This window comes from Tenrec ecaudatus, chromosome 1 (assembly GCF_050624435.1).
Source record: "Tenrec ecaudatus isolate mTenEca1 chromosome 1, mTenEca1.hap1, whole genome shotgun sequence".
NCBI lineage: Eukaryota > Metazoa > Chordata > Mammalia > Afrosoricida > Tenrecidae > Tenrec > Tenrec ecaudatus.
Window position 1 is genome coordinate 12927064 of NC_134530.1, and position 27352 is coordinate 12954415.

At 55.8% G+C, this 27352-nt stretch overlaps 3 protein-coding genes across 6 annotated transcripts in view; 2 read left to right on the forward strand and 1 right to left on the reverse strand.

Moving 5' to 3' along the window:
- The window catches only part of DNM2 (dynamin 2), a 74211-nt gene extending 69979 nt beyond the window's left edge, over positions 1–4232 (forward strand). For 2 of the 4 annotated variants that reach the window (XM_075547052.1, XM_075547042.1), the window contains exons 18-20: positions 2448–2680; positions 2919–3170; positions 3416–4232. In XM_075547052.1, coding sequence (XP_075403167.1) covers positions 2448–2680; positions 2919–3170; positions 3416–3485 — 555 coding nt within the window. In that variant the 3' untranslated portion in view covers positions 3486–4232. The remainder of the gene's footprint in view (positions 1–2447; positions 2681–2918; positions 3171–3415) is intronic. The other 2 variants (XM_075547070.1, XM_075547061.1) reach the window with 1 other exon arrangement.
- Positions 4233–4777: 545 nt separating this feature from the next.
- Positions 4778–7887, reverse strand: TMED1 (transmembrane p24 trafficking protein 1). Its single transcript, XM_075547097.1, has 4 exons — positions 7540–7887; positions 6721–6818; positions 6424–6607; positions 4778–5611 (listed from the first exon to the last, which is right to left on the reverse strand). The coding sequence occupies exons 1-4, from the start codon at positions 7720–7722 to the stop codon at positions 5393–5395; spliced, it is 684 nt and encodes a 227-aa protein (XP_075403212.1). The 5' UTR covers positions 7723–7887; the 3' UTR covers positions 4778–5392.
- A 5150-nt stretch (positions 7888–13037) lies between these two features.
- Positions 13038–26826, forward strand: C1H19orf38 (chromosome 1 C19orf38 homolog). Its single transcript, XM_075547083.1, has 7 exons — positions 13038–13431; positions 14702–15013; positions 18531–18623; positions 19259–19286; positions 20262–20305; positions 22694–22731; positions 26281–26826. The coding sequence occupies exons 1-7, from the start codon at positions 13056–13058 to the stop codon at positions 26407–26409; spliced, it is 1020 nt and encodes a 339-aa protein (XP_075403198.1). The 5' UTR covers positions 13038–13055; the 3' UTR covers positions 26410–26826.
- Positions 26827–27352: the final 526 nt, after the last annotated feature.

Here is a 27352-nt window from a genome sequence, read left to right on the forward strand (position 1 = left end):
CAGCTCACAGAGGGTCTTCCTCCTCTCAGGAGGATTCTGGGAACTAACGCTCTTTCTCCCCGGAAGTAGGCCACACCCACTCTCCCTGCTTCACCTTCCTGTGGAGGAGCCACGGAGGGACTCACCAGCACTGAAATGCTTCCAATGCCACTGGATCCACTAGACTTTCCACCCCCCAGCCTGTGGTCTTCCTGCATTCAGGGTCATTATATGTGCTGTGTGCATGTGAAGAGGAATTTGTAGACCAGTATCCGGACATCTGAGCTAATAATGGACTTAAGGACTTGATCTGGACTGGTCCTGGGATGTTTGCTCAGTATATAATTGCTCTTTGGTATAAAGCTCTCTCTTACACACATACGAATGTTCCTGGATTGCTCTAGTCAACCCGGTCTCCTGTGTGGGGACTGTGGCAGCTCTAGAGTGACAGTCCTAAGCCCTCCACATCCCTCCTGGCTTCTCGGGGGTGACCAGCACTGGCAGTGTTGTGGGTTTCCCCAAACTTGGTGGGAAGATGGTTCTGCCACTGGGAAGGTGCCTGCTGAGCAGTTCCCCAGGCAGTTCTTGCACAGGACTACCTTCCCACCTGCCCACCGTCAGCATGGATCCCACCACCCTCATCAGTGTTCTGTAGCACAGAGTGGAAGAAACCTCGCTGTCTGTCTAATAGTCTCTCACGACCTGGAGCAAAACAGGAGGCTCTCCAGGTCTCGTCATGTTCATCCTTACTCAAACTCCCCGCCATCCAGGTGATTGCGCCTCGCAGCGACCCCACAGCACAGTGTAGACCAGCCCCTGTGGGTTACCCTAGACGGAAGCAGAAAGCCTCCTTGTTCTGGAGTGGCTGGTGGTTTCGAAGTGCTGACCTTCCATTAGCCTGCCCAGTGTGTTCCCCGCTGCACCATCCTGGCCCCTCTATTCATCTGTTTCAAGTTTGGAGCAGTGTAGGAGATAAAGGAATTCTCTGTGCACAGTGCAGAGAAACAGAAATACAGGCAAAGGGGCTGTGAGGCAGTTCATGGAAAACTGAAGGAAGCTGATGTGTGCGTGAAGACAGCTGTGTTCATCTGGGGTGACGAAAGAAACAAATTCAGAGACACTCCTGCATGTATGAAAGAGCTTTATATCAAAGAGTCGTGTAATAAGAAAACATCCCGCCCAGTCCAGATCAAGGCCATAAGTCCAGTATTAGCCCATATGTCCCATACCAATCTATAAAGCCCTCTTCAGACTCATGAAACGCAATGATGCCAAATGCAGGCAGACCACAGGCCAGTAGGTGGGAAGTCTTGTGAATTCAGTGGTGGTATGAGCATCTCAGCGCCGTTGGTCTCCATGTGGCTCCTTCAGCTCCGAAACTCTGCCTGCCTCAGGGTAGCTTCATGTGGCTTCTCCTCAGAAATGTCTCGCAGGGAGTGAGCCTTGTCAGTGGAGAGTCTCCCGCCTCTAAGGAGGAAATACAGGAGTTCCCGGAACCCTCAGGAGAAGGCCACGCCCACACAGAGTCCTTATTGGCCATGACCCAATTAGCAAACTAAACTCCACCCCTTCACTCTTAATCCTCTCAAGCCCCAAATTGACACCAGTGGATGTCACTACTACATAGTGCATCCCCAGGGCTTGCCAGTCGATGGTGCAGCTGGTGGGAGACTCAGCACTGCTTATGGATAAGAGCCCTGGCGCTGGAGCTTGACTCTGAGCTGCCCTGTGTGGATGGGCCAGGCCTTTCCATCTACAAGTCAGGCCTGACCTTCAGGGGGGACTGCGGAACCGTCCCCTCTGAAATGCCAAGAGCAAGGTGGTTATTGTGTTCGATAGTAGCCTATGCCGTTAGATGAGAAAGGTAATTGAGAGAGGTGACCATTCGAAGGCTTGGAGGTTTAAAGAAACCTAAACCCTCACTGTTACGGCGTCCATTCTGACTCCGTGTGGTTGCCTCGTCGGTAGGACAGGCTGGAGCTGCCCCTGTGGGTGTCTGGTGAAACCTCATCAGTTTCCTGGGAGCAGCTGCTGGTTTTGAACTGCTGGGCTTTGGTTAGCAGCCCAGCGTGGGGCCACTGCGCTGCATTATTCCCGTTCACAGGAGATAGCTTTGGATAATCTTGAAACACCAAGAAAAGTAGCTGGAACACCCACTGATCCTGCAGGGAGGATTCAGGAAGGGCCAGAGTATCAACTGAAGGAACAGGACCCAGTAGTTTTCATAAAAAAGATATAGTGGGACAAAAGACAGCGGAGCGACAGCTCGGAGGCCTGGTGGGAACGAGAGATCCTTGGGGAAGAGCCTTTGCATGCTCGCCCTCCTGAGAGACTGAGGCGACCGCTGGGTGTCAGGCCCCCCTGGGTTCTCAGACACTTCATGTGTACTAAAGCGAAACACGGAAGTCACCACCCAGCCTGCTGGACGTGGCCCTGCGTGAAACTGACCCCCCTGCCCCCGCCCCCAGACCAAGGCCTTCATCCACCACGAGCTGCTGGCCTACCTGTACTCGTCGGCAGACCAGACCAGCCTCATGGAGGAGTCAGCTGAGCAGGCCCAGAGGCGGGATGAGATGCTGCGCATGTACCACGCCCTCAAGGACGCACTCAACATCATAGGGGACATCAGCACCAGCACCGTGTCCACACCCATGCCCCCGCCCGTGGACGACACCTGGCTCCAGAGCTCCAGCAGCCACAGGTCTGGGAGCCTGGGCATCCCTCACCTCTGTGCCCCAGGGGTGCCCAGGGCTGGTAGAGTAGCCACAGTGGGGGTGGCCCCAGTCTGGGCCTGAAGGGATAGGGAGGGTGTCAGAGAAATGAGACTGCTAGTCGGGGAGGGGCAGGAGTGCTGGGTCGGCCCCTCCCTGGGTGGCAGCCTCTCCTACTCGGATTCCTGAGGCCCCTCCAATGCTCACTCTGGTCTCCTCCCTCCACAGCCCTACACCACAGCGCCGGCCTGTGTCCAGCGTGCACCCACCAGGCCGGCCCCCAGCAGTGCGGGGCCCCACTCCGGGTCCCCCCCTGATCCCCATGCCAGTGGGGACAACGGCCTCCTTCTCAGCGCCCCCCATCCCGTCCCGGCCTGGCTCCCAAGGCATGTTTGCCAACAGTGACCCCTTCTCGGCCCCGCCGCAGATCCCCTCAAGGCCGGCTCGCATCCCGCCCGGTGTCCCGCCCGGCGTGCCCAGGTAAGGCTGGCTGCAGACCCCGGAGGGCTGGGTGTGGGGCTCCCAGGCCTGGTTTACTGTGTGATTGATCTTCTGTATCCATCCTGGGGGCTGGTGGGCAGGGCCTCAGGGCCACACCACAGCCCACCCTGGGCAACATCCCTGTGGGGCTCACTGGGGGCGGTGGGCCTGGCTCCTCCCTGTGCGCCTGCTTGCAGCCTCATTGTAGGTCTCCTCTCCTGTCCCCTCTGCTATTCTCTTTGCAGCAGAAGACCCCCTGCTGCGCCCAGCCGGCCCACCATTATCCGCCCAACTGAGCCATCCCTGCTCGACTAGGCTGCGGGCCCTATTGTCAGGGCCTCGTGCACCCACCACGCAGGAGCTTCCATGACCTGGACGCTGCAGCCCCAGGCCTGTGCTGCCTGAGCAAGGGCAGGCCCCTGCGGGTAGCCGGAGTCTCCCTGGCGCCAGGTTGGTCTGGCCCCGTTCCCGGCCGGACACTGACTGACCACTGAATGAAGGGGCCTTGGCGCCCAGGTGTGGGAAGCCGGAATGTTGCACTTTGGGGGTTGGCGCCTCGGCAGCAACGAGGGGCTGCCCCTGGGGGCCTTCTTGAAGGAAGGACCCAGGCTGCATGGGGGTATGTGCCGGGTCTGGGGCTGAGTGCCTACCCCACTGGCCTCTCAAGTTCATGGCCAGGGGCCTCGACCTCACACACACACACACACACACACACACACACATGCACACCACCACCCCAGGCCTGAGTTGTACATAATCCTTCCTCGTTCGTATTAACCACACGACAGGAGCCCAGCCGAGCCTCGGCCACCGGAGGTGCCTTCGCCAGCCCAGCTGGCCTCTCTCTGGGGACCCCTGGGTGATGTGGGCTCAGGCTGTGTGTGGCTGGGGGGGCCTCAGGGGTCTCTGGGTCCCACCCAGACCTGCCTTCCCAGGGGGACGGGGCCCCAGGTGCTCTCTGGGCGGACCCTGATCGCTCCTCGCTCAGTCTGACCACTGTAAGTGCCTGCGCTCTGTATCCGATTAATAAAACTAAAATAAAGGGAAGCCCCTCTGGCCGCAGCTGGTGTGGCCTCTGGTGTGGGCGGGCCTGTGGGGCCTGGGGAGCAGGTCCCCGGGAGGCCGGTGCTGAGGCAGACTCTGATGTCTTTACTCCCCAGGGGCGGGTGCTGAGTAATTTTCCTCTGAAAAGGGGGCATTGGTCAGACAACCTCTGGCCTGGAGGGGGAGGGGGACACTCAGCTTTCCTTCCTTTGAACACGCATACGTGTGCTAACCTGCACAAGGCACTGATGCCGGGCCAGATGTGACCTTGCATGGTACCTGAGTGGCTGAGAGAGGAATCCCTTCCCTTCCCCCCAGGATCCCCAGTCCTCAGGATATTTATTCCCACAACTCGTTCCCTTCCTTGACCTATCAAGGGTCCGGGCCTGCCACCCACCATCAAACTGCTCTCTGGTTTCTTCTGTGCCCAGGCAACCACCTCCATCAGCTCCCGCCCAGCCTTTCTTCTCCGCTTCATGGGAGGCCATCTCCTGCCTCCTGGTCTCCCCAGGCCTTGGGGCAGGGCTGTCTCCCTGCTACCCCAAGCCTCCATCACCAGGCTCTGTGGTATTGACCATAATTTATTGACGGGCACACAGGCTCTGGCCAAGCCACCTCAGCATACTGTGGGACCCCAGCAGGGCAAGGGGGCGTGGTGGAGTAGGGGTCTAGCAGGTACCCTCCAGAACTGTTACTGAGCCCCACCCCCTGCCACCCCTTAAGGGAATAGGGGTGGGACCCCTGGTGCCTAATAAAGTGACCTTACAGGCGAGAATACTGCATTTCCTTCGGGCTCCTGGCACCCATCCCTGGTGGGAGAAGTAACAGGAAGACAGGCAGAAACCCCAGCCACAGGCCACTCTGCTCAGGAGCTGGCTCTGAGGGCTCTGGCAGGAGAGGAGGCAGTGAAAGCCAGCGTCCTGGGGCCTGCCGGGCACTTCAGCAGCATGGGAGCAGGCCCTGGGGGGGGCTCTGGCTAAGGCACATTGACCGGAGTGTTCGAACACTGCGATGTCCAATCACCATGCATGGTTTCCATGGGGGCAGGAGCAGCCCCTGGGCCTCACCAGTCTTGAGGCACTCCCCACCCTGCTGTGGAAGGAAGCTAGAGAAGGGCCCCGATCTCAGAGACACGCCCCTCTGCTCTCCAGTCCCCTGGTCTTTCCGCCGGGCAGGGGCTACGTGGGCACGGGGCGCTTGTCCTGGAAGAAGCGCTTGAGTGTGCAGACCTGCAGCACGCCCACCAGCAGCAGCACCGCCACGCTGGCGGCAGACCAGAAGTTGACTCGCTCCAGGTTGCCCTCCTGCAGGTTGCGATCTCGCGCCTCAAAGGCCCGTAGCAGTGTCAGCATCTGGATGCTGCGCTCCAGCCGGGTCCTCATGGTCTCGATGGACTCCTGGGGGGACAGACAGGAGTTGGGGGAGCAGAGTGTGATGATCGGGCGGTGGGGGGTGGGGCTGCAGAATCCACATTGCACTCCCTGGCACCGGAGCTGTGAGCAAGTCTGTTTACCTCTTTGAACCCCAGTGTCCTCGACTCTAGACCTCAGCGTTACAGGTACAAAGCCCAGAAGCTCAAAGTCCCTGTCACTGAGTCCATGCCGACTCACAGTGGTCCTGCCCCTCTGAGTAGAAAAACCCTTTCTCCTGCGGAGCCAGCTGGTGGTTTTGAACTTGGGATCAGTTAGCAGCCTCTTGCAAAATCACTATGCCACCCTCCCTCCTGCACCCTGTCTGAGAGCAGGCCCTCTGGCTTCACATCTTCCTTACTATCACCTCCTCTGCCGACGCACAGCTACAAGGAACAACCTGACTAGTGGGCACCAGTCTGGTGGTGAGGAATGCCAGGGTGGAGGGGAGGTGGCACTGGCAGTGATGCTTACGGTGATGTTTCCACCTTGCTGCGCCATGATTCCCAGTGGTTTGACAGTTGAGCATTAAGGCCGCCATCCCCCACATTGTGCTCTGATGTCATCACCACCCATTCTTCACCACTCTGGTTTCACATACCCGCCTGGCCTGACTACTGGTGGGCGAGGCGTGGGCGTGCTGGCTCTGCTGGTTGTGTGCACTGCCCACTCACTGACTTACGCCTCAAGCCCACCCCACTCCCACACACGTGGCTATGGATATGTGAGGAGGTCTTTCATCCCTGAGAACAGGGCAGGCCCTGAAAACGGTGGGGTCAAGGGGAGCAGCCCGGTTGCACCTTGATGTCCTCCATCTTGACGTCCAGCATCTCTTCTGGCTCGGCGGCCTCCGCCCAGCCCAGGGCCTCCTCGTCATCCTGCAGACTGTCGAAGATGAGTTCGAAGAACACGAGCTTCTCGGAGATGGTGCTGAAGGAGTTGTCGAAACACAGCCTGTAGTCGCCGGCCTCCGTGGGCTCCACCCTGCGCAGACACAGCGGCATGACATGAGTCCCCAGGGCAGGCGGGGTGGGAACCCGAGGCCGCCAGGTGGGGCAGGGCTGTAACTGAACCCAGGCCAGCCGGACTCCACTCACGTGTGCACCCCGTCTGCCTTGCGGGACTCACTGACCAGCAGCACACCCTGAGGGCTCTCTAGGGAGAAGTCCACGTCCAGCCCGGCACCACCGATCACCTGGGGGCCAGGTAAAAACAGGTGGGGGTGGGGGAGTGAGTCCAGGGCACCTACTCACAAGAGACCGGACCTGGGCCAACTGACCCAGACCCAGGTCAGCCCTTTGGAGAAGTACTGACCGCCAGCTCCGGTACCGGGCCCCAACTCTTCACCTGGCCACGCCCCTTCCCATGACACCGCCCGCCTCCCTGGTGAGGTTGGGGTTCTGCTTCTTTCAACCCTGGCGGGAGGCAAAAGATACTACTAATCAAAGGGTGGGACCATCTAGTCCACCCGGAGGCCCTTCTACCGAAAATTTCGCCATGGGTTTTTTTTTTTTTTTTCTTTAATGTGATCATACTCCCTTCCCCCATCGCCAAAGTTCTGGATTGACATTTACCTGGCCACGCCCTCACAGCCCAACCCTCCCGCTGATCACACTGGCCACGCCCATCAGCTGCGTCATCGGGGGCAACCCCTTTCTCTGCCTTCTGGAGGGCTGCCCCGCCCCTCGCAGGCCCCGCCCCTCCGACCTCACTAGCCCCGCCTCGTTCTTGCGGCTCCTTTCGCTCCCACGCACTGGCTCCGCCCCCCGCTGGCTCGCGCCCTCTAGCTCCGCCCAGGCGCCCACGCGCGGACTCCTCCTCCTTCCCTCTAATGCTCGCCTCGCCCCGAGCCGCTTGGCCACGCTCCCAGCGCCCAGTTGAGGATTCCGCTTGCTCCCAGGGTCGGGACCCTCTACCTGGTACTCGGTCTCGAGGCTTGCGTTCGCCGGTGCAGACTGGTAGAAACACTGCTTCCTCCCCGCCGGCAACAGGAACGTGAACTCGCCGTCCTGGATCGGCGGCGGACCCGCCCATCCCACCCCCACTGGCGGCAGGAGTAGCCACAAGGCCAGGGTTAGGGCCGCGCCGGCCGCCATCATCCGGGTCACCCTCGGGGTCTGCTAACGGGTCGCGTCTCCTTTAAGAACTAGGCCTGCCTCTCGGGTACTCGGGGCAGCTGATTGGCCGCAGCGTCTGCCCGTTACCCGAAACCTGTGAAGGCTGGACTGAAGGACCCCTAAGAGTTCGGTCGTCCGGATGAGTGCCTGCAGCGCCTGAAACTACCCCGAGACTTTTTAGGAAGATCGTTAGGCCTACCTCGAGTTGCCAGTGTAGGACAATGATTTTTTTTTAAGGAAAAAAAGGATAATGGTTACTCATGCTTCTCAGGCAAAATTTAAGACGACTAAGCTCGGGGCTGGCGGGTCGCAGCGGGACCTCAGCCTTGGGGCGGAGCGGGAACGCCCCTTTGGGGTCTTTGTGCGACGTCGGAGTCATGTGGAGAGGGGTTGACCTGCGAGCGTGGGCCGACCCGCCCCTGCCCATCATCCCTTTACCGGTTCTCTGACCTGTTAGGTGAGGGTGATGCCGGCGCCCCCTGTGGAGCACCCTGAGAATGGGGAGCGCTCAGCCTTCTGGACGGGTCACCCGAGGGGAGCTTAGCGCTTCCCTCCACCCCAAGGGCTTCGAACTCGGGCCCGGCCGGCCAAATGAGTGGCAAGGAACTGAAGTCGCTCCGGGGGAGAAAAACGGCTGCCAAGGTGCTTAAAAGGCTGCGAGAGCGATGTGGGGAAGCAAGGGTCTGGGATTGCTTGTTACTGTTTCAGGCAGAGATTGGGGGGTGGGGGGGGGCGTGGATTTGAGAAACTTTTATTCTGACGTTCTAGATACAAGGCTAGCCGGGTCGTTTACCCCCAAACTGCTTCAAACAGCTCGTGAAAATCAAGCGAGTCTACACCTTAAACTCCGTAACAGAAACAGGCTTTTCACAGGTAGCAGGTTTCAATGATCACAGGATACAATTGATACTCTACCAGGGGATCCTCAAACTTTTTAAACAGGGGGCCAGTTCACTGTCCCTCAGAATAAATTCCTATGCACACTGGACGAGTAGGCTGCTAAGCAGGACAGGCAGCAGCGGCAAAAACACCTGGCAGGCCGGATAAATGTCCTTGAGGACCCCTGCAAGGATGGGACAAAAAGGCGGGTTTTGCAGTCTTCCAGGGGGTCCCCCTGAAACCTTGAGACAAGCTTCTGTACCTGGCCTCACCAGACCACTGCCCCTTCAAGACTGACTGGGGACTGCTTTCCTGTTTCAGCACACGCCCACTGATTGAACTTGAAGGAATTCTTTCTACAAAGGAGAGGGCTGTTACATTTTGGAATTTCAACCAAATGAATCTTAGATGATGTGATGTTTCCAATAGCAGAAGGCTACCTCTTTCACCTGCTGTATCAAGAGGAGAGGGTAAAGTGTGAGCCCAGGAGCCAGGTTCAAACCCTGCCACGCAGTTGACTGGACACAGCTTGCTAAGCCTCAATTGCCTCAGCCTCAATGGGATAATTTTGGTTCTAATTAAAGAAAATGTTTCCCTGGAATTATTTAGTCTTTAAAGGTTGACCTGATAGAGGTTGGCACGTGGTATGCACTTTTTTAAGAGTCGTTTAGAGAAATGGGGCCTGCTTTATTCCCTTCACTATTCTTGAGGTGGAATTCACCTAAGGCCACGCTTTCTTAAAAACAATTGTACTTTGTAGGTACACGCCATAACCATTTGCTGAGACAACCTCCACATTGAAGACCCAATGGCATTGATTTGATTTTTTTATTCGATTTTTCATGTGCCACCATTATGAACATAAACTCCATGATACCACCTAAATAAAAGCTCCCATTTCGTCGTCTTCCCACCCCTGGGAATCATGGGAAATCTCCGGTGCCTACGTATTTCTTCATTTCGTTTAAATGAGATCTCACACCGTATTTGCCCTCTTGTGACTGGCAGATCCTGTTCAGCATAATTAGCCATGTAATCAACTCCACGGCAGTCACAATTTTGTACAACCCCAACTGTTGTTCCACAGCATCTCCGTCATCCCTGAAAGGACCTTCTGCAGATTGAGCAAGCACTTCCCATTCTTCCCTCTGCACATCCCTGGCAGCCATTCATATGCTCTGTGCCCTCTAGAGATTTGATAGAAATGGGATCCTGCAGTATGCTCCGTGCTGTGGCACCCATCAGTACTTTGTTCCTTTTTGATGGGTGAGTGAAATCTATTTTGTGGATATGCCAGTGTTTTTAGCCGCTTAACTCCTTCATGGATGTGTGTGTTGATGTCCACCTCTTGGTTACTGTGAGTCATAATGTATTTGAGTAACTGCTTTCCACTCCTCGTGCCAAGTGGCCCAAAGGTTAAAATGAATGTCTGGTTCCAGGACACCTTACTTTCAATGGACAGTGATAAGCCAACCTCTGATATTAAAAATTCACATCAGTGCTACTTTGTGATTATGTCAGAGTTGTTGCTGCTAGATTCACTGTATGATTGTAGTGTTTCTGGCAATGTTCTCTCATTTTTATCAGTTTATTAGGGCTCTTGCAGCTCTTCATATTTTTATGCATGCATAGAAACACTACCTACTACCCACAAGGGGTCATCAAAAAAGTTTGGAAAATGGAATGAACATAACCTCTGTCAAGGTCAAGAATCGTTGGCAAGTGAGGATCCCAGCCATTTGGTTCATCAGTGGTGAGGGTGGCACAGCACCGGGCAGTGTTTCCTTCTGGCGTGGACAGGGCCGGAACCAACTAGGCACCGAACAACATAACAAAAGGACGGAGGGTCCTCCCGGGGATTTAACCATGTAAATACAGTCTTTTTTTTTTTTCATTATTAACTAAGAACAACAGGTACTCATTAGAGACTGTTGAACATTCTCACCCAACTCACCGCCATCCAGGCCATGCTGGCTCAGCACCCCTGCAGGTCAGGGGAGGACGGTCCCCATCCGTCTAACACTGTGACTGTTCACCAGAGCAGAAAGCCCCATCTTTCTCCCAAGGTGGGGCTGGTGGTTTCGAACTGCAGACATTGAGAATCGCAGCCCAGGGGGTAACCTTCCTGCAGAGAAGGACAGGGAGACCATCCTCCCTTGTCCACACCTCTGGCAGCAACTGCAGATGCAGCACTTCTTTCTCTGCTGGGCGCCACCTGGAGCTAGCTTAGAGCGCACAAGAAGACTGCCAGATGGGCAGGTAACCAGCCGCAAGTTTGCGAGCAACACCTCCCCGCTGGGGCACCCAAATTTCCAATCTCTTGGTCTACAGTTTCAGGGATTTCCTTCGCCCCTGTCATGACTCCACCTTGGGCTTCTGACCTACTGGCCCCCCTGCTCCACTGGGTTTGTGATGCGCTAAAGTACTCTACTGACCACTGTTTATTAGAGGGACAAAGGGTGCAAAGAGGCACGTAGGCCGGGATCTGGGCAGGTTCGTGTGTTAGTCTGAGTAGACCAGAGAAAAATGTTCATAAACACACATGTATATAAGGGAGAGGTTTATATACAAGAGCAATTGTACTTTAAGAAAGCATCCCAACCCAGTCCAGTCCAAATCCATAAGTCTGATACTAGCCCATATGACCGATACCAATCTATAAAGCCCTCTTCAGACTCACAAAACACATGCAATGAAGCCAAAGGTAGGACGATCACCAACCAGTGGGTAGAAAGCGTTTGGGTCCAGTGGTGGTGTAAGCATCTCAGGGATGGCAGGGGTCTCTCTGTGGCTTCTCCAGTTTCAGAGGTCTGGTTGCATCCATGTGGCTTGCCATCTGCAATGTCTCCCAAGGAGGGACAGAGTGAGAGAGGTGTCTTCCACCTCCAAGGAGGAAGTACCAGAATTCTCAGGAGAAGGCCATGTCCACACAGAAGCCTCATTGGCTGTCTCCAGATTGACAGCATAGACTCCACCCCTACACTCTTCATCCTCAAATTGACACCAGATTAGGTGACTGACTACCACAGTTGTCGATGTTTCCACAGAAGCAATGAAACCTCACATGCATGTCTGTCTCTCACCAACCAGGAAGCCCGTCCGTGGAGCCTCAGTGTCCAGAGGTCTTAATGGGGCTTCTTATGCCTTGCAAGCTCCAGGACTTCTCCCTGGAAGTTGGCTGGTTCCAGGTGACCCCATTCCTCAGTCACCTCCTGGAGACCTTTGGGGTGATCCCGAGCATCCAGGGCTCCAAGGGTTATTTTTCAGAAGCCAAAGACAAAAGTGGGTTCAGCTAAATTCTTTGTCTGACTGAAATGCAAGAAGAGCAAATGGTTAAGATCTAGTATCTAAACTTCCACCTTAACGCGTTATAAGAAGAGTCGGCACCAACGGGTCCAAGAAGGAAGAAAATGTCCCCAAGTTGGTGATGGTGATGATTGCCTAACCCTTAATAGGATGGATCTGTTGAATTGTATGATCCTCAAAAAATTATTTTAAAATGAAGTCATAAGAAGAGCAACTTAAACATAATACATAAGAGAGAGGGGAATAAAGAACAGAAACCAAGACAATAGAAAAAAAAAACACAACAGAAAATAAAGTTTCCAGAGCCAATAGCTTTTACTTTGGAAACACTGATAAAACGCATTATCCTCTAGCAAAACTAGTCAAGAAAAAGAAACAAACCACTATCAAGAATTAAGAGAGGAAAAAAAAAACCCCAAAATTAGCAGAAACATCATTACAGATCCTACTGACATGACTAGAAGGCAAGTTGGTGAATACGAACACCTGAGGACCAATAAATGTAACAACTTAGACAAAATGGACAAATGTGTTAAAAAGCACACAGTTGTTCCAATTGCAATAAAGGAAAATTACTAGGCAGCAGGGGGAGCTTTGCTAATTCCAGAGGCAGGCGTTGGGAGAGATTTTTTTTCCCCAGGGGAATGTTTTACTGGGACCTGAAGGATGAGTGGGACTCCACCAGCCAGCTAGAATTGTGTCCCTGGCAGGTGGAACAGCACGTGCAGAGCCCTGAGGTCAGAATGAACTTTGTGTGTCTGAGGCCAAAAGTATTGATTCGAATCGCCCTTTCTGGGGCTTGGTGCACCTCCGGGTACACTGGCTTGGTGGGACACCACTGAAAGCTTGTCTGCCTAGATCTTCTCATTGGGGGCACTCACAGCAACAGGCAGGGCATTTCACACCAGGAGCTCTGCCTTTGGTAGCCACGATTAACCCTATCCGACCCAGCAACAAGCTGAGGCTTCAAAGAAAGGCCTCACCTGCCTCGCCCTCACAGAGGCCAAGACCTACCACCCTCACCACATTGTTGTCTCCATGTGGGCCCTGATTGAGCTGTGGTTTGCACCTTGGATTGTGGGTTCCCCAAAGAACCACTGCCCTCGTCTTCTTCCTGCCTAGTGCCCAACATGTTCTCTTGGGGGTGGGGGGAGTGTAGTAAAGAACCAACAGCCCCCCACCCCGTCACATTTATTTGCCCTTTCAATCTGCAAAACCGCACTAGCCAGGGAGTGTGGAGATGCCAAGATCTGATATGCGTTCTCGAAAAAGGGGTGGGGAGAGGAGAGAGTCCCTTTCAGGACCCACAGGGTGTGCAACTTCCTGCCCGTGTGGAAACCCTGGGTGCCTGCCTGCGGCTTCTGCTTCTCCTTTCCTTCCCACCCCTCGCTCTGCCTCCAGGAGAAGTTGGCGGGCGGACAGCCTCGGGCCGCTCTGGCCTCAGCCAGCTTCCCCGGCCGAGCGCGGGAGGAGAGATGTCCTGGACTGTCCTCCTCTTCGCAGCTGGTGAGTCGGACCCCTCCCTCGCCCTTGCCTCCTGCCTCCCTGCTGCTCTGGGGGCCCAGATACCAAGCTCTGCCCCATGGGATGACTGTCCATCCCCATGGGATGGCTGTGAGGGAGGAGGCTGGGCTCGGAGCGATGTCTTGGAAACTTCCCCAGGACGGGCTCTCCTCTTCGCCCCTAACCCTAAGCCCAGAATGGTAGCAGTGTGGGCCCCGCAGCAGAGGACATGCCCACGCCCCATGACTCAGCCAGCGAGCAGGCAGAGGGCAGAGGCTAGGCCAAGGAGGGGAGGCTGAACAAGGGGCAGCTTGTACAGGTCTCACCTGGGCCAGGTGTCCTGTTCAACTGGGGCAGAGACTTCTTCCCGAAGAAACTTCCCCGAAATCCCTGTTTCTCACCACAGCCTGGCATCCGGCCCCTCTGCCTTCCCCTCTTCCTGCTCTCCCTCTCGGCCACACCCCTCCAGCCACCCTGGCCTCCTCCCTGCATCCTTTTGCCCCTCGCCCTGCACCCAGCTCCTACCTGGCCTCTCAGGACACAGCCTAAGCTGCCCTCTTCTGAAAAGCCCTCGGCCATCACCCCAGCTGTCAGTGGTTCTAGCCCGCTGACCTGTCTGTTAGCAGCCGGACACTGAACCGCCCACCACTGGGGCTCTTTCTTGGTAGGTCACGGCCTTGAGAGGCATGTGGAGCAGGCCCTCTGTGTCCCAAAGGGCTGACTTGGTGGCACTGGGCTTGGGTGCTTTGTTTCTGTGATGGCCATCGCCGTTCCTAGTTAATGATGCAAACATGCGTGGCTGCTGGGCCTTCGATTCCTTTTCCCAGTGGGAAGGTAGGAGTCACCATTCTCTTGATGCACTTAAAAACCAAGTCTCTCCCAAAAAAATTTTAAAATAATACATTAATAAATAACCCCAAGTGCCCAAGAGAGAGGTGGGCTACCTGCCAAAGACCTGGTAGAACAGCCTCGGTGAATTTCCAAGATCGTAACTCCTGAGACAAGTAGAAAAGCCCCCCCCCCAAAAAAAAAAAAAGAAAAGAAAAGAAAAGCCCCGTTTTTCTCCCAAGGAGCAAAGACTGGTGGTTTTGAACTGCCGACCTTCCAAATCACAGCCCAATGTGTAACCGCTATGCTACGGCCATCCCCCTGAGCCCCCGCCAAAATAACAAACAAACCCACTGCCATTGAGTCATGCCAACTCAGAGTGACCCTTTCCTTAAGGACACGATAGAACGTTTCACACACAGCCTGACCTGATTTTGCATGGCAGGCTCCTTGGCGATCCCAGCACCGTCCATCTTGCTGTTGGACCCGCACCCCAGCAGCCATGAGGACCCCATCTACATCGCGTGCATGGCCCCCAATGGCATGCCCGGCACAAGCTTCACGCTGTACCATGGAAAAGAGGAAGTCCAGCTCCTACAGGCTCCCAAGGACCAGTTCAGTGTCACCTTCAACTTGAGTGGCGGTAGGGACAGTCAGGCCCCAGGGGACACCTTCCACTGTAAGTACAGCGTGCTGGGTGAGAACAACCAGACCCAGATGTCGGACCCCAGCCAGAGCTTGCGCATCACTTTCCCAGGTGAGCCTTCCCACTGCACTGCTCCTGCCCACAAACCCCTCTGGGTGAAGAGGCAGGTCAGACCCCTCGCCTCACCGGGACTGCTTTGCCCTACCTTTCTCAACCCGCCTCCCCGTTTCTAGAGAAACAAAACCAGGACACATGATTTTACATATATGGATAGATGTATACAAAATGAAGACATAAACAGCTAATTAATCCACAGGGCAGTACAGAGAGCTCAGTGCAACTCACTTCCGTGAGACAGCTAATACACTGGCAGTTCTTCAACTCACAAGGGCTGCTGGATGCAAGTCAAGAAGCAGACGGCTGAGTCCTCTGTAGAGCCATAGAGGCAGTCTGACCACAGGCAGCAAACAGCAGTGTGGGTCACCAACAGTCAGCCAGATGACAGGGTGCAACAGTCCCCTGCTCAAGTGATGTATACACCAGCAGGGTGGCAAAGCAGGTCTCAAAGGAACCTCAAACTATAGCGACACGGTCCACGCGTTGGGCATCCCACAGGTAGTGCAGCTGGCAAGTTGAGGCAGAGAACCAGCTAAGGCAGTTGCACAGTGGTCCGATCATCAGAGAGCAAGAGACAGAAAGGCGAGGCTCGAGGCTCGCTGAGCCATTTATCTCTCTGCCCTTCAATTAAACTGCGAACTTATTAACCCCACATGTGTTTATTGGCCAGGTTGGCACAATAAACCTACCTATCAGTGGTGGGTAGGGAGATTCCCTCCTCATCTGGGTCTGGCCGGAAACAAGGCACAAAGGGCAGAGGGCCTTGCTCAGACTACACAGGGAGCAGGTGGCCACACAGAGACTCTAATGTCCCTCCGAAGTCTGGGGTAACGCTAGACTGCACCCTGTGAGCACCTACTATGTGCCAGACACTACAGCGAGAGAGACTGTCACGGTCCCTGTCCTCCGGCAGGGGACATTCCCAGGAGCGACCGGGATCCCATAAATGCTCAAGATGTGAGCAGGGACAAGGCAGGTGACAGGCAGAAATGGAGCCAGGTGAAGGGGTTATTTTGAGTAGGACAGGAGGCCCCTTTGGAGGAGGGGACGTTTATGATAAGGAGTTGCCCTGTGGGATCTGATCAAGTGGGGTCCAGGCCGAGGGAGCAGCCTGTGCAAAGGCCCTGGGGCAGGCGTGGGTCTGGTGTGTGTGTGGGGGGGGGGGGCGGGAATCCTGGAGGAAACCAGCAAGCGGGCTGCGGAGTTGGGACCCAGAGGACAAGAAGGTTGTGCCGGATTTTTGTCAGCTGCAAGGAAATGAGGGCTGGTGTTGGCTTGTTTCGGGGAACCGAAGGGACGCCACAATCTCATATAATTTAAGGGGGAACATTGATTAAGCCTTAAACAGGGACAGACAAGACAAAGCCAAAGGCACATCATCTGGATGAGGGAGATCGCTAGCACAGGTCGTGAAGGCGTCCAAGGGTATGCAGACATTCAGAGAGGGCAAAGGACATGCAACAACAATAAAAAAGCAGGCTCAGCCTCAGTCTGTCATACAGGACAGTCCCAGGTGGGACTGCAGGAGCAGCGGAACGGGCTCATGTCTGGGTCAAGTGCATGGTGTAAGACAGAAGAGCTTACAAGATTGGTCCAGGACAGTTTTTAGGATGTGACTCATGACCATGCAATGCCACCCTCCATGCCAGTTTCTATTCAGGGCACACTCAGGCAAGTCCCCAAAGCTATGGCACTTCTCCCTGGGGGGCTGGGGGAGTACCACTATGCCACCCTGCCTGAGGGCAAAGCTCTAGTGCCCACGGTCAGCAGGAATCCCATGCAGGTTGACTTGATGTGGAGACACACAAATGGATTTAGTGCTTAATACAATTGAATTGTGGGTGTTATAAGATCTGTAAGAGCCCCCCGCCCCCCACACACACAATAAAATGATTAAGACAGAAAGAAATGGATTTAGGGCTTCCACTGTAAACCACAGCTTCTTGCAAACTCAGTGCCCAGAAATGTCAAGTGTTGATACAGGCTCTGCCTCTGACTGAGCTGGGAAGGGGGCGGGGAGGGCCCATGTCTCACTCCAGAAGGGGGGCTGGCAGGGAGCAGGAAGGAGGCTCCCCGGGGGAGGCTCTACCTCCAGGTGGTCTCCTGCTTCCCTATCCCTCAGAACAACCCTCCCTCCCACCCCCCCTCGGCCCCACTGCAGAGAGATCCTTGTTGCCTACAGAGGCCCTTCCTCAGTGAGACAAAACAGTCTGTCTTCTCCCCTGACTGGGTGTCACAGTTTAAGGCTCCTCCCTCACCTAAGCCAGCCAGCTGTGCGGTCTCCGAGCAGGGAGGTGGTTAGCAGGCCTCCTGCCCTGATGAATGAATGAACAAGGGTCTACATTGAGAGACCTTGAGTGTGGGCGGGTGGGGGCGGGGGCGGGCGGGTGGGTCCCCTTCCTCATCCTGGGTTAGCTCCTGACCCCTGCCGGGTCCCGTGATGAGAACCCCACTCTCCAGGGAGGGGCAGCTGAGTCCTAGGCCAAGAGGAACATTCCAAAGCCAGGGGGCTTCCGTACCTGAGTTCCTGATCTCTAGGTGGGCTTCCGGGAGATAGTACCTGACCCCCTGGCTTTATTGCTGCTGTCAGGCTGTTCTGACCCATAGCGACCTCACGTGCGAGAGCCAACAGCAGCCTGGGCCTGCTCCGTCCTCACCAGCACCGCTGTGTCTGAGCCCCTCGCTGCGCGGTCACTGCCCCTGCTTGAGGGTTTTCCTTTTTTTCCAGAACTCTCGGCCAGGTGTGATATCCAATCTCGATAACACATCCAAAGTACGTGAGACAGACCCCCTTGGTGCTCAGACTGAGACCACGTGGGCCCCAAACTGGCTTCGGTAATGAAGGCAAGGGAATCTTTTGGTCCAGTGATTTGAGCAACTCAGAAGCTCACGGATGTCAGGTGTGGTTGCATCTAGGCGCACGAGGAAGTCAGGAATCCTTTGCCACTTATTCTGTGAGAGTTTTGTTCTCAGGCAGGTCTATCCCCACCATGGTGCCACGTGATGCCCCGCAGATCCAGATGTCCCCACCACCAGCCCCCAGGAATGAACCTTCTTTCCCAGTGGCTCAGCCAAGGTCCCAGAGTTTGTTTTCATTGGCTCAGCTTAGGCCACATGCCCTCCTTGAACCAATCAGGATGAGCAAGCGGAAGGTTTGCTCCTTCCTTCCGGGACACATGGGAGAGAATTAAAAAACCAAGCACACTGCTATTGAGTCAAAGCTGACTCTTAGCGACCCTGTAGGACAGCATAGAACTGCCTCTGTGGGTTTCTGAGACTGTAACTATTTATGGGGGTGGAAAGCCAAGTCTTTCTACCGTGGAGCACCTGGGGAGTGGGACTGCTAGCCTGGTGGTGCCGGACACAACCTAAAACCACCATGCCACCAGGGCTCCTTGGGAGCCTGGAGACATGGGAGAGAGCTGGCTCCCAAAGCAAGGGTCCCAGGCATCCAGTCCTCTCCCTGCCCCCACAGCTCCATGACCTGCCCTCTCTCTTTGCATCGTCCCAGTGCCCACCTGGATCCTGGCGCTGTCCCTGAGCCTGGCTGGTGCCTTCCTCTTCCTTGCCATGCTGGTGGCTATTGTCATGGTGATCAGGAAAGGTAAGAGCAGACACCACCAAATCCAGGCCAAGGGCTGCCAGTGCTCCCACAGAACTTGCTCCCACCCCACCCCCACCCTGCCGACTGGTTAGCGGGGTGGGGGGAGGCAGGTAGTTTGGGCCAGCCTCACCCCCAAAACTTCTGGGTGAAGCACCCCTTCCAGTGAGATGGGGGTGAAGGTGGGGAGAACTGATATTTCTTTGTTTTACAAAGCAACGATTGTATTGGCTTCTACATTGTTGGAAGCTTTCCTGTGCTAATTCATTGAAGAAAACATATGTATCTGCTGGGAAGGACGTTAGCAGGAAAGGCTGGGCTTCCAGTGTATGGGGCCAGGGGGAGGGGGATCATTCAGGTGAAGGGCCCTGACCCAAACCAAGCCCACTGCTCTGCGTCAGCTGTCTCATAGCAACCTTGGAGGACAGAGTCAAACTGCCAGACAGGGGCGCCCGGCTGTCATCTTTGTAGCTGAACCATCTCTCCTGCCGGGCGGGTGGTGGGAGGCACCTTGGGGGACCCTCCAGGCAGCACTGGTTGAACTTCTTCCTTGGGGCTCTGTCTATGGGGGACCTTTAGGGATGTGCCAGATGCAAATGTAACCGCACCACGTTTGTGTTTGTTTGTTTTGTCCCCAGTTAAAGCCACAAATTTGCAGAAGAAAAGGTGAGACCTTCTCCCTTCTCGGAGGCCCTCTGAGGAAGGGTGGCTTTGGGGACAGAAGCACTGGTCTCCCTGATGGGTGTCAAAGGAATCCTTGTGTGAAGGTGCTGGGCCTGTTTCCCAGAGTCCCACGTTAAACTGGGAGGAGCGGGGATGGGGTGACTAATAGGGAGTCTTCCCCGGCTCCCAGCAACCCTGTAGGACAGAGTGGAGCTGCCCCTGTAGGTTTCTGAGACGGTGAATGTTCATGGGATGGTGAATTTGGACTGCGGAGGCTGCAGTAAGCGGCCTCATGTGCCTTCTAGACCAGCGGGGCTCCTTATTAATAGAGACAGGAGCCATTCATTAAGAGCCTACTAGGCCCCAGGCACTGGGTTCGGAGACTTCTAGCAGAAGCTCCATTTTCCTCCTGGTGGCCCCCACAGCAGGTGCTGTGTTTAACACTGTTTCATAGACTGGGGGCCTGGGATGCAGTGCCGGGCCACCCAGGGAGCAAGTGGAAAGCAGAGCCTTCCTCCTGTCCCTCATCCCTGACCACAGGGCAGCTGTTTTCATCAGCCAGAGATTCTCCCTGGAGGAGCGGAGGGGCCTCCATGTGTGTGTGTGTGGGGGGGGGGGGTGGCCCAATGCTCAGTGTACCCAATGGGCACTGACCCTGCTGTCTAGATGTCTGCTGGTCTCCCCCAGGGGATTGAGTCCCAGCCTCACCTGGATGGGGGTGGTGGAGGGGCAGGTGAGGGGCTCAGGAAAGTAAATGTCTGTGTCATCACTTCCTCATGGCACTGGCAGCACTTGGGGTAACACCCCATGGACCAGTTATTGCTCTTCCCCTCTCGGTGGCCCAGTCCTGGGCCCAGGTGAGGCCAGAACCTTCTAAGTGACCTTGTCCTCCCAAAGAACAACCACTACAAACAAACCCCCAGTACATGGTGGGAGGTTGGCTGGCTGCTCCACACTCTCTCCTGAACCTCTTTGCAGGGAGCGAGAATCCTGCTGGGCCCAGATTAACTTTTCCAACACAGGTATGTGCCCCTCCTGCCTGGCCCTGCTCTCACCCCAGCAGGGCTCCGGACTTTACTTTCTGTTCAGCCTCCTCCTCCAGGACAGCCAGGAGGTGACCTGTCCCCTGTTCTCCTCACCATCCTCTCCTCTGCTCTCTGCTCTCGGTCTGGAGCGTTAGCTCCTACTAGCCTCTGGGGCGGGGGTGGGGGAGTCACCTCTTCTGTAAAGCCTTCCTGAGACCCTATCCCCCCCCCGCCCCCAAACAGGATCTTGACTTCCTATTTAATGCCTCCCCCCCCAAAAAAAAAAAAAAGAAAGCCAATTACCATTAGGCAACTTGGATTCTTAAAAAAAGCTTAAAACTCACCACCATCCTGTTGATCCCGACTCACAGCGACCCTACTGGACAGGGTAGAACAGCCCCTAACGGGTCCCATGACCCCAATGTTAGCCATTTCCCCCAATTTTAGCCGTTTTTAAATTTTAATTTAAAAAAATTTAAATAATTTTATTGGGGACTCATACAGCTCTTATCACAATCCATCCATTCATCCATCCATTGTGTCAAGCACATGTGTACATCGTTGCCAGCATCATTCTCAACACATTTGCTTTCTGCTTGAGCCCTTGGGATCACCTCATTTTCCCCACCATCCCCCTCCCTCCCTCATGAACCCTTGATAATTCATACATTATTATGATTTTGTCATGTCTTACACTGCCCGACGTCTCCCTTCACCCACTTTGCTGTTGTCCATGTCCCCCTGGGAGGTGGTTACAGGTAGATCCTTGTGATCGGTTCCCCCTTCAAGCCATTTATTTTTTTTATATTCTTTACACCTTAAACCTATCACAGTTTACACTCAAGTCAGAGCATCTCATTTCCCAGAGTATCAGAATGCTAAAGCTGAGGATGTCGTTTCATCCCTGATCCTAACTTTACGGGAGTAGACAGCCCATCTTTCTCTCCCGGGGAAGCTGGTGGTTCCAGGTGGCTGACCTTGCTGTTAACAGCCCCCCTCCCCCGCCTCACAAAGGCTGCCACCCCATGAGTATCAGAGCAAAACTGTATTCCCTGGGGGTTTCTTCTTCAAATTTTATTTGGCGACTGTCGATGAGAATGCCCAGCAAAACATGCACGGTGTCGGAACAGCAGCTTCTCCCTGCCCGGCTGTCGGTGACTTCGGGGGCTTTCAGTGACTGATGTCTCCAGTAGATCGCCAGGCCTTTCTTCTGAGGCCCCCCGGGCCGGCTTGAACCTCGACCTGCCAATGGTTGCATGAGCAGCTCTGCCCCACATGAACCTGGTGTCGTGCCCAAGCACCCTGCCGTCATGTAACTTCCAGCTTGTAAGTCGCTGACTTACGGTGCCCGTAGAGGACAGGGCAGACCGCCCGGGGCTCCCCAGGAGTGGGCATTCTCGTCTCTCTCTGGTGGAGAAAGCCTGGTCCTGCTTGCTTTGTGGCCCAGGGTTCCCCAACGACGCCACCAGGGTGCCCCCAAAGCGACCCTCGGCTCCTAGCAAGTCTCCTTAACACAGATAACCATGTGCGTTGCGCCCTTCATAGCTCCGACCTGCCAGCGGTCAGCTACCCAGAGGACAGTGACCGCCTGGCCTCTTTCTGTGCCAACTGCCACACTGCTAGCTTCCACCAGGGGGCGAGAGGCGGCCAGCCGTGGGATGTCCTGCACCCAAGAGGGACCCCAGTCCAGAAATTTTATTTTTGTTTCCTCCGTACTCTGCGTGCTAAGCTCATGGGGAGGGGGGCAGGGGGCACGATGACCAAGACAAGGGTGGCCTTGATGACCACAAGCCCACCCTCCAGTGCTGCCCCGGGCAGGGCTGGGACTTGTTGGGGCTAAGGGAGGAGGCAGCAAGGTCAAGTTGGGAAAGAACCTGGGGAAGTGGGGTTGCCTAGAGGGGGTCCTGGAAGGGGGCCGAGTGAGGAAGGTGGGGATTGAAACAGCCCAGGCACCCCACCCACCCTCTGCCATGGGGCCAATTCCGGCTTTGAAGGCCCCAGAGGACAGAGTAGAACAGACAGACGGCCACATCTTTTTCCTGTAGAACGGCCAGTGGGTTGGAACTGTCAACTTGTTCATCACCAGCGGAACGCTTAACCTACTGGGCCACCAGGGCTCCTTGAGTGGAGATCAGGCCCCCATTTTCCTGAAGGCACCCAAGAGGCTGGGAAGCAGGTTTAGAGGCCCCGGACACGGTTCTACCTGTGGCCGGAACGCTTCTCTTCCCACGGTGGGTTGGAAGGGAGCAAGAGAGCATGCTGGGAGTTGGGTCCAGGCCTGTCTCCACATCGGTCTTGGGGTCTTTGGGCTAGGTGTTGGGGGAAGTTGGGCAGGGCAGTCCGAAGAGGCCTCAGCTATGGCTCCTCTCTCTCTCTGTGTTACAGACATGTCCTTCAATAACACCTTGTTTGCCGTCTCCATGGTGAGTGGCCCCAGCTCCCTAACCGCAGAAGGGTGGGGAGAACCAATGGGTGATGTCTCCCTGGGATCCCTGGTCAGGAAGGTGCACAGGGTCCTTGAAGAGGGACCTGGTTGTGGGGTGAGGGATGGCCCTGGGAAACCATGGTCCAAGGGGACCAAAGGTGGCAGGTTGGCCAGACCTTTGTGGAGTAGTGGGGTGGCCTGTGGTGGGGTAGCAGGGCAGTGGACGGAGTGGCCTGTGGAGCTGGCCCAGGGCTCATTATGCCCAGAGACACTGGCTCAGAGACCCGCTGTCATGATGTCCGATGTGGTCAGCACTGCCTTGGCATGGGGTGCATGGGCAGACCCTCCAGGGTGGTGGCAGGGAGGAGTCAGAATGACCTGGTGGCCTCCAGGGGGGTCACAGAGCTTGGTGACAACTGGAGCTTGTGGTGGTGTTTCCTCCCCTGGAGTTCAGAGCAGAGGGCCAGACCCCTGAACTGCCGCCCAGGGCAGGGTGTGGCTCCCCCAGGTCACACAGCGATGATAATGGGGCTGGGGTCAGAACCCAGGTTGATGGGATCGATACACACCTGTAGCTTGGGCTGGTCTGGGTCATTGTAAGTGTGTGTGTGTGTGTGTGTGTGTGTGTGTGTAAGATCAGAGATACGTCTGACCCATGAATGCCCCAGAACTCTACATCCACGCCATAGGGTCTACACTGACTCATAAGGACCCCGCAGGACAGCGTAGGGCGGCCCCTGTGGGTTTCCCAGACTGTACCTCTTCATGGGAGTAGGAAACCTCATCGTCTCCCAAGGCACGGCTGGGGGTCTCCAACTGCTTTCTTTGAGGTGAGCAGCCCAGGGTAACCACCACGCCACCAGGGCTCCACCGATCAGGGAAATGTGCAGCCAGTCCCCGGAGGAGGCTGCCAATCGGGGTGCAGTGGCCCCAACCAGAGGCAGCCGCAGAGGGACTGTGTCCGAGGCAAAGGTCGGGGACCCTGGAGTTGAGCTGATGGATTGGTTCGCTCTCTTGCTGCTGGACTGGAAGCACCAGGGGATGGAGTGGGGTGGGGGTGGGGGGGCTTTCACAGAGGGACCTCGATTTTCTTGTCCTCTCAGAGGCTGGAAGCCCAGACCCAGGGAAGGCTTTCTCTGTGTGTAGCCTCTGGGAGAAGGTCCCTGGTCCCTGGGAAGTCTCAGTGGCATGCGCCTCTCTTTCCTACTTGGCATCTTTGCTTCCCGGGCTCCTTGTAGCTCACCAGCCCGACACACCCACCTCATCACATTGAAGAAAGCCCAGCCCAGTCCAGCCCAGCCCGGGGCTGAGTTGACTCAATTAAAAAAAATTAATAAAAAAAAAAAGCAAACCAAACTCACCAATGTAGAGTCAGTCCCCTCTGACTCACAGTGATCCTCTCGGACAGAGCAGAACTGCCCCTGTGGGTGTCCCAGACTGTGACTCTCTATGGGAGCAGAAAGCCTCATCTCTCTCCCTCTTAGAGGCTGGTGGTTTCAAACTGCCAACCTTGTGGATAGCAGCCCAATGCATAACCACTCTGCCACCAGGACTCCTAGTTGACTCTGTAGGGCGGCTGTCTAAGGCTGTCATCTTCATGGGAGAAAGAGGCGGCATTCCACCCCTGTGAGGAGTGACCGGCTCGGAAGCCCCCAGGAGCGGTTCCACCCCGTTCTGTAGGATTGCGATGAGTCGGCATCGCCTGAAGGCAGTGAGGTTGCCTTTGGTTTGGTTGTCTTCATAGGAGCAGGCTGGCACACCTTTCTCCCTCCAAGCAGCTGATGTGACCCATTGAGCTGCTACCCCTCAGGGCTCCCTGGACCCCAGTCCCGCTCCAAACACTCCCTACCCTCCATTTGATTCCCAATCATAAGGGCCCTCGAGGACACACGCAATGATGCAGAATGCAGGGAGGTCACAGGCCGGTGGGGACAAAGTCTTGTGGATCCAATGGCAGGGGCTGCATCCTGGGGCTCTGACAGGTCCTAGAGAGGCGGGACAGCAGGAAGATGAAGGCAGAGAGAGGAGGGGAGGTTCTCAGGGCCCTCCTTACGAGAGAAGGCCACGCCCACAAAGAGTCACCATCAGGCTGTGCCCTGATTGACAGGCTGAACTCCCTCGCTACATTGTTACAAATCAAGTGGACCTGAAACCATGTAACTACCACGGATGTGTTATCAGGAGAGACCAGTTCCTAGAGAAGGACATCAGCTGGTTAAAGTGGAGGGGCAGGGGGAAAGAGGGGCGCTCTCCCCCCACGGGTCCCTCCCTCCCTCTACACACACGCAAAGGTAAGGCGGTGTGAACATCGTTGGTGGTGGCTGCAATGGAGCCGATTCCTGGTAACTGTGTGTGTGATCTCGCAGACCTGCTCCACTGCCTTTTGTTGGCTGTCGAATTCGACTGGCCAACGGCAAGGAGCCCTGTGGTTATGCCCCGCTGCTAGCCAACTGCAAGGTCAGAAGGTGCAAACTACCAGCATCTCAGCATCTCTGAGGGAGAAAGAAGAGGCATTCTGCTCTTGTGAAGAGTTAGGGTCTTGGGTCCTTATGAGTAGTCACAGACTGGATGGCGGTGAGGTTTTGAGAGGCCGGCAGCCGATCCTGGCCCAGCCACCCTTCCTGAGAACACAGCTCTCTGCCCTCGCCCAGGGATGCCCACAGGCTGGCGATGAAGAGGAAGAGGCAGATGCTTGCGTGCTGGTGCTGGGTCGTAGCAGACATCCACCCCATGACCGCAAACAGCGGCAGCAAAACCCCCTCCCACAGCATTACCCACGGATTCTTTTCTGGAATGGCACGTCCTAGTGTCTTTTCCTGGTGTCTTTTGGGAAGTGTGAGCCCGCAGTTGGTCAAAATAACGAGGGGCACCTGTCCTGTCTTGAGTTCTTGCTGGTTCCGAGCTGAGGGCCTGAGGCTCAGTTTAGTGCATCCTGTGTGTGTATGTGTGTGAGACGTTCATTCTGTATACAGAGGAGGACCCTGGGGTCGGGGTGGGGGGCTTCCTGGAGTCTCCCAGCGAGGGAAGGGCTTACGTGGTACAAGTTCATCTCCCCCTAATCGGCACTTGGGGCAGGAGCCTCTGCGGCATGGGACTGGGAGGGAGAAGGGGTTGCTAGTACGAGCTTTGCTCACTTTACACATGAGACATGCTGGTCAGGTGCCAGGGACGGTGTCCATTTAATGCCATGGAGTCCCAGAGGGACCCTGTTGTCCTTGAGCCCCTGGAGCTGATCCTCTCATGGTGGCCCTATAGTGGGGCTTCTGAGCCTGTCAGTCATGGCTGGAGCAGACAGCCTCCTTTTTCTCCCTCCATGGGGCTGTCTGGCTTGAACTGCCGACCTAATGCTCAGCAGCAATGCCTAGCCCACAGCGAGTGCCACCAGGGCCCCCACAGCACCCCCTAGGAGGTGAGGCGGGCTTTAGCTTTCTCTTCATTTTGCAGATATGAAATTGAGGCGTATAAGGGGTAAGGCATTTTAATGGTCAGGGCCACACAAGCCAGGAAGTGATCACGTCTCTCTCCTTTTTTCCTTTCATGGACAAAGAAAATGGCATCAGAAGAGGATGCGGTCTCCACAGTGGCCGCCAGTGTCCCTGGGCCTCGGAAGAGGCCCACTTCTACCTCGTCCTCCCCTGAGTTCCCGGAGTTCAGCACTTTCCGGGGCCCCCTTTGAGCTGAGGTCCTCCAAGCTGATGGAGCTGGGGTGTCTGTCCTCCTTCCAGTTACTTCTGGCACAGTGGCCCTGGTTGCTGGTATCTCAGGGAATTTAGCGGAGAGCAGGGGAAAGCGCCATGACTTGGACCCTGGCTCAGCGTGCAGCAGTAATCCCAGTGGGGATGGGGTGCCTAGGAACTGGCCTGAATGGGAAACAGGAAGCCCGTGTTTGTTTGTTTTGGGTCCTCAGCTTCTCAGGATTATCAGGCAAGGAAATGGGGGTACTTTAGCCTCCCAAGGGGTTACAAGAAGTCTGCTTTGCCCAGGCCTCTCTCTCTAGTGCTGGGTCTCTGGTGCATTGGGTACAGGGTGGGGTGGGGTGATGTTCTGTATGTTTGCCCTGTAGGTATTCCTAAATTATTAATTATAACGTGTGATATTCCCCCGGCTTCTCCTGAGTGTCCTTTTTCCCAGCCTGGACCCCTGGGATCCAATCACTGGTTTCTGAAGGGGTGGGCCAGTGCTTGTCCACTACTTCTGAGGCTCACCCCTGTGGTCAGGGTGGAGATGGGGGTCAACAGTGGTCAGGGTGGAAGGTGCTACACTAGCACAGGGAAGTACAGCCCGGTGAGGCCAGGAACTGAGGAGGTTCAGGTAAGGGTGAGAGCCCAGGAGACTGACAGTGGTCCCAAGAGACTGACGGGGGGGAGGGGGGGAGCAGGGAATGGGGGCTTTGGAAAAGGGGGCGTGAGTGGAAGATGTGGGTCCAGGCAAGGGGCATGGGTCCCCTGTGCGGACCCTGGCCATCAGCCTTTGCGGGGGAGAGTTGCTGAGGGCCCCCCGGGGCTTTAGAGGGAGAGATTGGAGTCTGAGTTTTCCTGGGGGGAGGAAGCAGTGAAGGTGGTGGATGTGGATGGGGAAGGGAGGGGGACGACAGCAGGAAGCTGGAGTGATGGGGGCGG

Coding starts and splice junctions, on each gene's coding strand:
- TMED1 (XM_075547097.1), bottom strand. CDS start 7,722: ATGATGGCGGCCGGCGCGGCCCTAACCCTGGCCTTGTGGCTACTCCTG. Junction 6,608..6,720: donor AAGGCAGACGGGGTGCACAC/GTGAGTGGAGTC, acceptor GTGTCTGCGCAG/GGTGGAGCCCACGGAGGCCG. Junction 5,612..6,423: donor TCAAGATGGAGGACATCAAG/GTGCAACCGGGC, acceptor CTGTCCCCCCAG/GAGTCCATCGAGACCATGAG.
- C1H19orf38 (XM_075547083.1), top strand. CDS start 13,056: ATGTTCTCTTGGGGGTGGGGGGAGTGTAGTAAAGAACCAACAGCCCCC. Junction 20,306..22,693: donor GATTAACTTTTCCAACACAG/GTATGTGCCCCT, acceptor TCTGTGTTACAG/ACATGTCCTTCAATAACACC. Junction 22,732..26,280: donor CCTTGTTTGCCGTCTCCATG/GTGAGTGGCCCC, acceptor TCATGGACAAAG/AAAATGGCATCAGAAGAGGA.